A 9,908-nucleotide genomic window follows, 5' to 3' on the forward strand; every position below is an offset into this window, starting at 1 on the left:
ACCACACAGAGGCACCTGAAGGAGTAAACTAAGCACATACTAAACTGAGTAGGAAAAAGAGGTGGCAGCTAAGCTTGGGTGCAGATAAATGTAAACTGCTGCCATAGGAAGTCATGGACGTGACTGTATCAACAGGCTTGGAAAAGACCTAGACAAATTTGGGACACTAGGTCAAAAGATGAATACTCTGAAGGACTAGGCAAGGGTATAGTCTCCAATATCCCCAATCCAACAGCTGTGGGAACTGAGGGAATTAAGTAGGGACTGTATTGCTGAAAATAGCCAGGCAAAGGTGCTCTGCTTACCTGGCTTCTCCCATTGCCAGTGCTGGAGATATGGCATGATGCTGGGAACACCCAGCACCGTGAGCTTTATGTTCCTATTTTGACAAAAATTCTGGTACATGAAAATCTGAACAAAGACGTTCAGCTGTCAAAAGAAGTGGGGTATTTTTATAATATTTTGATTCTTTTTTAGTGCTTTGACACTGTTAATAATAAAAAGCCAGGTATTACATTATCAAAATTTTACTATTCTTTAAGAAATATCTTGATTGATCTGAATCAGTTTTCTTCCTTGTAAGATTGGTTTTGATAGTTTTAATTTTCATTTTGAATTAGAACAGAAGTGTATTTTGCAATATTGTTGGTTTTGGTGGAATAGAAACATCAATTCCCAGTCAGGTCTAATGATTATTTCCTTTTCTAATGCTTGTCAGCCTCTTCTTTATCATCCTGATATTCTCTGTGATCCTGAAGCCGAGCTCCATGAGAAAGTGGTAGGGAGAGGTTTCTGTGTTTCTCATAGCTTCTACTGTAGTTTGGGATTCTCCAGACTATTTTCCCTATTTCTGTTCAGCTGTGGGATCCGCTTCCCACAAGGCATCTTGCCATAGAGCCTTTCCCAACCCTTTTCTTCCCTTTCTTCCTCCCAGGTTTTCTTGCATGAGTCTGACAGCTCTGTGATAATCATTCCTCCTCCTCACTGTTCTCCTCGGGGATCTGCGTGGGTGGGCAGAGCTGGTGTACAGAGCACAGCTCTCTTATCTCTACGAACTCATGAAATTCGCCAAAAGCCTTCCCACCAGCAATAAACTTCTCCTTCACACAGCAAATCCATAGCAAAACGCACACACATTTTACTAGGAAAAAAATTATGGCTGATTTTCCAGACCAAGCACTGCTTAGGAGTCACCCCCGGAGAAATCTGGCTTCTTGGCTTCAGAGCAGCTCCCAAAGGGCTGGAGACAAAGGCAGGCATCTTGGGAGCTGGAGCCTGGTGGCCATCCATGTCACCAGCTGAGAGTGGTGGCACAGCAGAAGGCAGAGCATGCTCCCCCAAGGCGTTGCTGCTGTGCTGGCCAGGGAGACACGGGACAGTGTGGGACATGCCAAACCTGTCAGCTGCTTTTGGGGTGACTCACTCGGGGAGGTGCACCCAAGTAACTGAGGCGTGGGCAGGATTTTGCTCAGTGCATCATCTGCTTGTGACAGTGCTTCCCCCCACGCAAGGGAATATACCCTTTCAATTTCTCTATTTAAATCCCTGTCTTGCTGCCTGCTGGTGTGTGGGCTCCAGCTAGCTACAGTTGTAAAAAGCCTGATACCTCCATGGGACTGCCTCTGAGGGATGTGTCAGCCTGGAGTTCCCAGATGGTCAGCCCCAGCAGAGCTGCCAGGGCCCAAGAGAAACTAAATCAGATTCCCTTTCTCAAACATGGGAAACATGGAAGCAAATAAGCCAGAAAACTACATATTTGGGGACCACATTCTTGTGGTGAAGTAGTTAGGGATAAATCTCATGCTATGAAGGCAAGGACAGTCTTGATTTTCTTTAAATGAGATCAGTGAAACTACCCTCTCTGCATTCTTCCATGAAACCAGGAACGTACTATGCAAGCACAGGCTCAAAGGAGTCATCCCTTGGTTATGGCTTGCATGTACTAGTGTCCCTTGAGGAGATCTGTGGGTACAGCTGGCACTGGAGTCTACACCCTGTGATTGTCATCACCATCCTCATCATCCAAACCAGCTACCCATCACCTGAAACACTTTGGGTAGCTGTTTTTATCAGAGCAGAGGAGGATCTGGATGGTTCAGGTTTTGGCACAGAATCTGGTGGATCCTTACCCCATGGAGAGCACAGAGGGTGAGAGGTGCTCATCTGCCTGAAGACCTTCAGCTGAGCCTACAGGAGAGGTTGGTGCTGGAAGCCTTGCCAGGGCTGTACACAGAAAAACCTGAGGAAGGAAAGGAGCTGTTGATGGCGTACAAGCCAGAGAAGGAAAGCAGGCTACCAGCACTCTTATGTTCACGGGAAACAGCTGCATAAGCTGAACTCAAACCTAAAAAATTAAAATCTCTGAAACCAATTACCATTCAACCTCTGTTGAGCCCCACCTTCTGATTTATCACCACCTTTCAGCAGATCTGTGAAGTGTGGGTTCACCCCATCACTTGGGGTCACCTCTGACAGCACAGTCAGCTACCATAAGCCTGTGAAGGGAAATATTATTTTCCTCAGAACACATTTTTTGAGACAATGGCTCAGCAGTCAGAATGCAATCATCAAACAATAAGATAAGCCAAAGCAAAAGCAACGGATACTTGTGGGTGGTTTTGACCAGTTGGCTAATAAAAGACACATCAATTTTATATTTCAAGTTTATTATATTAATACAATCAAGATTAAATTATTTTCACAGCTAGCGTATGTAATTATATCAGACTATGTATACATCGTTTATTCCAGCACGTTACAATTGTTTTATCTTTAATCATGCAGCAAGTAATGTGCTAACACAATTATGGGGAAGATTTTTCCCCCCCTAAAAAAGAGAAACCAAAATTACAAAAGTATGGCTTTATAAGAAAGTTGTATCATACAATGAACATTCATTTGTACTTGGGCATGGCAACAATCAGTCTTAATAAGTGGCCAACAGCATCTGTCACTGCCATGCTGATTCCAGAAACTCCAGGGGAACTGGGAACAGGGAAATGCCATTGATGTTAGAGATGGAAAATATATATCCATATACATTCAGAGTACAAAAAACGTAAAAAAATGTTTTCAAGGATTAAGTGTCACATTTATTTATATGCTAAAGTCAGAGTTATGGAGCCTTGAAGAACATAAATACACAGTTTCTTTTCCTTTAGACCAACAAACATCTGTAGTGATGGAACCGACTTAAAAAGCGTTACTTCAGGTGTAGGGAGGTGTAACTGAGGTCAGAATCTGGCCTGTCCTTCCTGCTAATGATGCTGCAGAAATAGACAGAAGCATAGGGTTAGAAAGTCATGAATAGCTGAATTTTGCTGGCAGCCCAGAAAAAAAGAAAAGACAAAGATGTATGTTTAAGACATTTTATTTAAAAAAAAAAAAAAGTGTTCTAGAATAAAGTGTGGCCAGCATCACAAACCTTTTGCTGGATGATTGTAGTTGCTGGCAAGCTGAAGCCCTTGTGCTTGGTGTTTGCGGATAAAACACCCATTTCAACAGCAAAACTGCTGCCTCTTTCCAAGAGAAGAAACGTCCTTACCTGTCAGCAGCACGGGGCCTGGGACACACACACTTACCGCGTTAAAAGGCTGCTTCCCTAGGGCATCGCTCACTGCTGGTCCGAGGAGCGCAGTGGGTGCGAACTGCCGGTTACGGACTTGCCAGGAGAGGGCAGGCAGACACTCACACATGTGCGACAGGAGGGCAGACACTCACACGTGCACACACACACACACACACACACACCTGTACATTTTCACTCACTCACTCACTCACTCCCTCACTCCCTCCCTCCCTCCCTCACTCCACCCCACTGCACTCACTGAAGTGCTTCCCACCAAAACCAAAGGCTCACACATACAGACAATTCAGATCCTTACAATGCTACTCCTCAAAATTGAAATTAAAGAGATGCAACCTGCAGAACCAACCTAAATCCGAAGATCAGAAAAGACTTTTCCCCATTTCTCTCTTGTGTTTATTCTTTTTCCCAAGTTCAGAAATACAGATCTGAGTGACACTTACTTAGTATGCAGATATGCAGAATGTAAACATCACCACACAGCACCCAGCACCCTTTTTGATTAACAAAGCCACCAACAGATTTGCCATGCAAGCATAGGGATTTTTCAAGACAGTCAGGTTGCAGGAAAATATTGCAAAATATTTTTGAGTTTACTTTTGCTAATTAGCTGGCTTGGAAAGAATGGAGAGAAAAAGCCAACACAGGTGGGGCTGAGGTAGATTTGGCCATATCTGGTGTAATGTCACTGTATTGACAAAAAAGATGAATGGGATCTCAAACTAACAGGCAGATCACCACAATATGAGCAAACAGGGTCTAGGGAGAAGATTCTCCTATTCCAGCAGGAATGCCCATCCTGCTGTCACATTGCTACAGGCAATGGAAAGAGTTGTCACCACAGTGCTAATGACCCTAAACTTTGTCCCACTGGGACTGCACATGGGAGGCCCGATGTGATTGAGGGCCAGCTGGTGCTTGATCTCTTGCTAAAATGGTCAAGAAAAGGAGAAATGAGTGGGCTGTGGAGTGATCTTTCCTATGTGGGTACTTGCCTGTTATACTCTGGGCTGGACACACCAGAATTTTTGGCCATGTTGGTCAACAGTGGACCAGCAGCTTTCTTCCAGGCTGGGGCACCAGTCACAGGAATGTCCCAGAGAGACACTATTCAAGGCAATTCATGTTCTATTCCTCTCTCTTGGCAGGTGGATAGAGGGGAGCCTCCCACACGGACGAATGCATGCACATAAGCATCCTGCTGTCTGCTACAAACCCACCCATAAAGTGCCTGATTCCTGATCTCTGCCTTGATCCACAACTATTGCAGCCAACAAGAGACCCCTGCACCATTTTACATTCACTTGCTCCCAGTGGGCTGCTCTGGCTCTCTGAGTATGGCCTCCTGCCTTAATAGAAAGTGCTGGCATTAATGCCAACAGTCCCTACTTGCCTCCTTGGATTTGTAAGATGAACAGCCCTCCCCTCCCTCCTGTCTTTTCTGAAACTTCAGAGCACTGAAACTCACATGGTTTTGAGCCAGTGCAATAGCACTGGATGATTTCCATTTCCTCCTTTCCCGGGATCTCTGCTTCCAGGACCTAATTACTATTCTAATAATATCCTTCACCGCCTCCTCCGCCTCTCACCCACCGACATCTGGATGAGATACCGCAGTGCTGCTGGGGACAAACCCAGTCCTGCTCCTCAGGACTCCCGGGGTGCCACTGGGGCCGTGCTCTGCACAGTCACTCCAGGCAGCCACGGGCACCGAGAGCCTGCTCTGTCCTCTGCCTCCAGCTCCGGGTTTTCGGGGGAGTATGTGCCAGTGCTGGGGAGCCTGAGGGCTTGGCAGAAGCAGCTGAGCCACCTCTTATAATGCAAATCTGCCTTGGGCTCTGCTTTGCTTCCCAAGCTGTGACAGCCTCTGTCTGCAGCACAAGCTGTCGAATGCAGGCTTCCCCCAAAACCCTCACCCAACGCTGACCCTGCATTTCCCCATTCGCAGCCCTCCCCATCGAACAAGGAGGAATAGACACAGATGAAGAAGGACATTTAAGTCCCCAGGGGCAGGAGTGGAGGGACACTGCAGCACCAGAGATGTGGGATTTCAGGAGAAGGGTTAGCCCCTTCATGGCCTGCTTGCCACTTTTAGGGCTGGGCTGACATATCCTCCACCTCACAAGCAAGGCTGCTCATTCACCTGGCCTAGCACAGGTGGCACCGGAACTGAGGCCCTCCCACGGCATGCGGGAAGAGATGGCTGGGAGGAGCATCCCAGTGTCTCAGAAAGGATGGTCCAGGTGGCTGTGAACGGCATGTTCTGCAGCCTCACAGTAAATCTCCACCTGGCCATGGCTGGCATTGCCAGTGTCCTGGCACACAGGAGGTAGCCCATGCAGAGGGAAACTAAATGGAAGTGCTCCCTGTGCTGACAGAAAGATGGGAGCAGGTCCAGCATGGCCTCCTTGGCACAGGCAGGGAATTAGCCAAATGAGACATGAGCCATTTTTTCACAAAGCATTTGAGATTTGACTGCACATCTTCCACAGCTACTGCCTGTGGAAAGTGGTTTGTGCCCCAAGCCTTGGGCCCCAAATCCAGCTGAAGAGGAGAGTGAGTTCTCCACTGCTGCCCAGTGCAGGCGGGGGAAGTGAGTTGTGCTCCTTCAGCAGAACAGAGGGCTGCGCTTACAAGGAGTGGGGAACGCTGGTGTCCAAAATAAGGGATGTCCCCCAAAGGGAGCTGGGATTCTGCCACTGCTCTGTTGATGCTGGGAACAGCCAGGAGAGCAGGACCAGTGCCTTGAGCAGAGAGAGCAGTGTGATTCAGAACTACCCAGAATGCTGCCCAGACTCAGCCCTGCTTTCTGCAAACTCACCCTGCCTGCAATGCCCAGTTAGTGGGAACATTTTGTAACTTCCAAGATAAGGATTTCTGTCTGGACCTGGGTGGCAAAAATACTCTAATTGACAGCAAGTAACAACTTTTAACAGCAGAACATCATACCCCAGCTTAGGATAAGTAACAAATGCCTGTGGCTCTGAGACCCACAGGGAAATCAAGTTAGCCAGCTACATCTCCTGTAGAGATATGTTCCAAAACAAAAGCCAAGGAGAAATAATGTCACATATGAAAGACAGGGCTCTCAATGTCCCTGCTCCAATTGCCATTTGTTTACTGGACAGTGGGAAAAATGGTTCCTTCCCCATTGCAAAAGTCTGTAGAGGCATCAGGGCTGGGATTGCCTTTAACCCTCTTGCTCCCAGGTAAGACTGGATGCTTCCCATTAGCTGTTCTGTGGATCTTTATCTCCCATCCCCCAGGAATATACACACACTGCCCCTCTCTGAACTCATGCTCTGCACACCATGACCTGCTGTAAAGTAACTCAATAGGATCAGTTATCCTGCAGGAACTGCCTCTGCATCCCTGCAGCATCAGCCATGCACTTTGTGGTTATTACTAATGATGCTTGAGCATTGTTAGAAAGGAAGCTTGATGTTTGAACCTTGTTGGAAGGGGATGGTATTTCTCCCAGCTCCAGCAGTGACACCATTTAAAAATCCCACTGGGTACCTAGTTCCTTTTAACCCAGGTGCATTACACAGGATACAGTTATCATATTGGGAATTCAGATACACTGATACCAGCTGACAACTAAGAAATCAAACGTAACACACTCTCAACTACAGTTAACCCTTCACATGCACAACAAAACAGAAAACAAGGAAGGCTTTTGCCTTTAAAAGTGCCATGCCTGCAATCAGTTAGAAAAGACATTTAAAATCTTGTCACAAAATATTGGATTTTCCAGCATAGCCTAATAAGTTAAGTACTAAAATCACACTAAAATGCAGAGGGTGGTGGATAACCAGCTCCTCTAAGTTGCCTTGGAAAATCCAAGACCTATTGAATAAAGTCAAGGAAAAACATTTACCACATTTTTTGCTGGTAGCTTTTTGCCATAGGATGGTAAGGGCTTTAGTGCCTGAGGTATAGGTAGTTCCTGGATGCTTTTAGGGAAGTGGGAAGGGGGAAGAGTCTGGAGAATAGTTTGCATAGCTTGCAGATATAAAGAAGCAGGTGTGTTCCCCACCAGGCTGTTGAATTTGTCTTCTCCCAGCAAAGCTGTCCAGTGGTCTGGATGCTCCTGCAGAACTTTCCGCATCTTAAACTGTGGGTTGGGCATGAAGAGCAAGAGGTAGTCGAGGCAGAGCTTCTTTGATGCGACATTGACTTTGGAGTCCCACATCTGCTCCAGGATGACGTCCAGCGGGGTCAGCCCTTTACTGTCCTCTATCCTGGGAGAGGCTCCGTTCCCGAGGAGGATGAGAACCGTCTCTGACCTCAGCAGCTCACAGGCAAGGTGCAGGGGTGTTTTCCCATCTTCCAGATGAAAGCAGCCAGCCCTATTGATATAGGAGTTCAAGCTGGGGAGCTTGTGTGCAATTTTGATGATCAGTCCCAAGATATCTCTCCTGTCATATGTCACCGCCATGGCCAGGTGAGGAGCAGAGGATGGGCAATAGCAGAAGTGTTCCCCAGGCACCTTGAGAGCCTCCTCTGGAAAATGAGACAGCAGATACTGAGCATAAGGCAGGTGATTATGCACCACTGCATAGAGAAGGGCTTCTGAAGGTGAGTAGGTTCGTAGGCTGGCATTTTCCTCCCAGTAAAAATACTCCATAGTTCTCATGTCTTCCAGCATCCACACAGGCTTGTGATCTCTCACAGCCTGGTAGAACATGTAGGATAAAAACTTGCAGTGCCTGCTCTGATCATCCTGCAGGCTGGCCTGGTTACTGGCCATGGCTCAGCAAATAAAGAACAGCTCCACGTAAAATCACTCCAGACTGTAAGATTGGTGCACTTGGAATGCTGATCCTGACGCTGCTGCAACCTTCAGGCTGTCATTGCTGCCTGGACTGCACTAGCTGGAATGCATGGGCTGATCATCTCCACCCATTCATTGTTTTTCCCCTCACTGCAGTGGTTTTGTTTAGGTAAGCACAATCCCACAGGCTCAGTTAACCCGTGCCATGCAAGCAGATGGCTGGTGAGTACATCCCGCTCTGCGCGTGGCACAGGTTACTGAAACGCTGTCAGACTGCCAGTGATTTTATACACACACAGCCACGGAGAACAGAGGGAGAGACTAAAATTAGCTTGAGAGGTGAGGCGGATTTCTGTCTGCATTTCGTGTCTAACCAGATCAGCTCATACACTGCAGCAAGTGGAATAGCAATATTCTGCTATTTTATGGGGGTTTTTTCATGTCACTCACACTCACACACATGCAGCTCATTCCATAGTAAAAAATATGTAGCAGTGTAAAATACTCCACAGCTGATAACAGGCATGATTCCATGCTCGGGAAATCAAGGGATTGGTAGTGCTAGCACTAGGAAAGGATCCCTATTTTATAAATAATGGTATGGCTGGCCACTTAGGAGAGACTGATGTTAATGGATTGTCTATAAGGCATTAGTAACGTTTAAGATGCCAGCATTAATCTCTGCAGAGAAAGGAGTCAAACGGTGTGTGCAGTAACGGTGTGCAGTAACGGTGCCCAGAGTCATAAAGCAGATTGCTGGGTTTAAATGCCTTCCTTTGTTCAGCAAGGAAATACCTGGAGTGCCCCTGCTGCAGAGCAAGGGCATAAACAAAAGGTTAATGGCCAAACCCCACCGGCGGGTGGGGAGCTCTGATCAGAGCATTTCTCAGATGTCCTGCTTTGGGACTCTGACTGCTGTCAGAGCCAGCAGCTATAGGGGGAAGTGGGATTAGGCAATCAGACTTGTGCAACACCCTGGTAAAACACAGAGGACCAAGGCCTACAGGTTTGAGGGGGAAGGTCCTATTGGATGAGGCAGAAGGACCTGGACAAAATTAAATTCACAGAAACGAAATTAACTAAGAGTCCTTTATGGCAAGCTCTGTTTAAGGAAGGAGGGTTTCCATGCAGCCCATAAATCTACAGATTGCAATAAAATGGTATCTCACCATTTTGGTAGGAAAACAGGGTTTCCCTTTAAGGGAAAATACAGCATATCAGGAAATCCTTACTTTAATTTCACAAGAAGAAAAACATACAGTAAGTATATTCAAACTAGAGAGAATTCAAGTATCAGATCTCCAAACATTGTTTGGAGTCATCCAAAGAGAAAACCAAAGCCACTCACAAAACTGGGTCTAGATCTTGCACATCTTCCAAAGCTTCCAAAGCTTTATAGCCATTAAACAACCCTCAGCTACTGCAGATGTTAAGAAAAGCTCCCCTGGGAAGTGCTCATAGCACCCAGCCTGTCAGAGCTCAAGGAGCATCTGGAAGATGCTTTTAGTCATACAGATTAATTTTAGGTAGTCCTGTGAGTTGACT

General features: G+C 46.6%; 1 protein-coding gene across 2 annotated transcripts; it reads right to left on the reverse strand.

Moving 5' to 3' along the window:
• Positions 1-2,649: 2,649 nt before the first annotated feature.
• Positions 2,650-8,666, reverse strand: LOC139588330 (ankyrin repeat domain-containing protein 9-like). 2 transcript variants are annotated; one of them, XR_011678625.1, is made up of 2 exons: positions 3,819-8,666; positions 2,650-3,787 (listed from the first exon to the last, which is right to left on the reverse strand). XR_011678625.1 is itself a non-coding variant. In XM_071423537.1 (2 exons), exons 1-2 carry the CDS (start codon positions 8,337-8,339, stop codon positions 3,258-3,260), a joined length of 882 nt encoding a protein of 293 aa, XP_071279638.1. In that variant the 5' UTR covers positions 8,340-8,665; the 3' UTR covers positions 2,650-3,257. The 2 variants fall into 2 exon arrangements, 1 of the variants encoding a protein (XP_071279638.1); XM_071423537.1 differs by having other exon boundaries at positions 2,650-3,266; positions 7,467-8,665.
• Between the last annotated feature and the right edge of the window lie 1,242 nt (positions 8,667-9,908).

The sequence above is a fragment of the Agelaius tricolor genome, unplaced genomic scaffold, assembly GCF_023055355.1.
Source record: "Agelaius tricolor isolate 1412-34295 unplaced genomic scaffold, bAgeTri1.0.p SCAF_1, whole genome shotgun sequence".
Lineage (NCBI taxonomy): Eukaryota > Metazoa > Chordata > Aves > Passeriformes > Icteridae > Agelaius > Agelaius tricolor.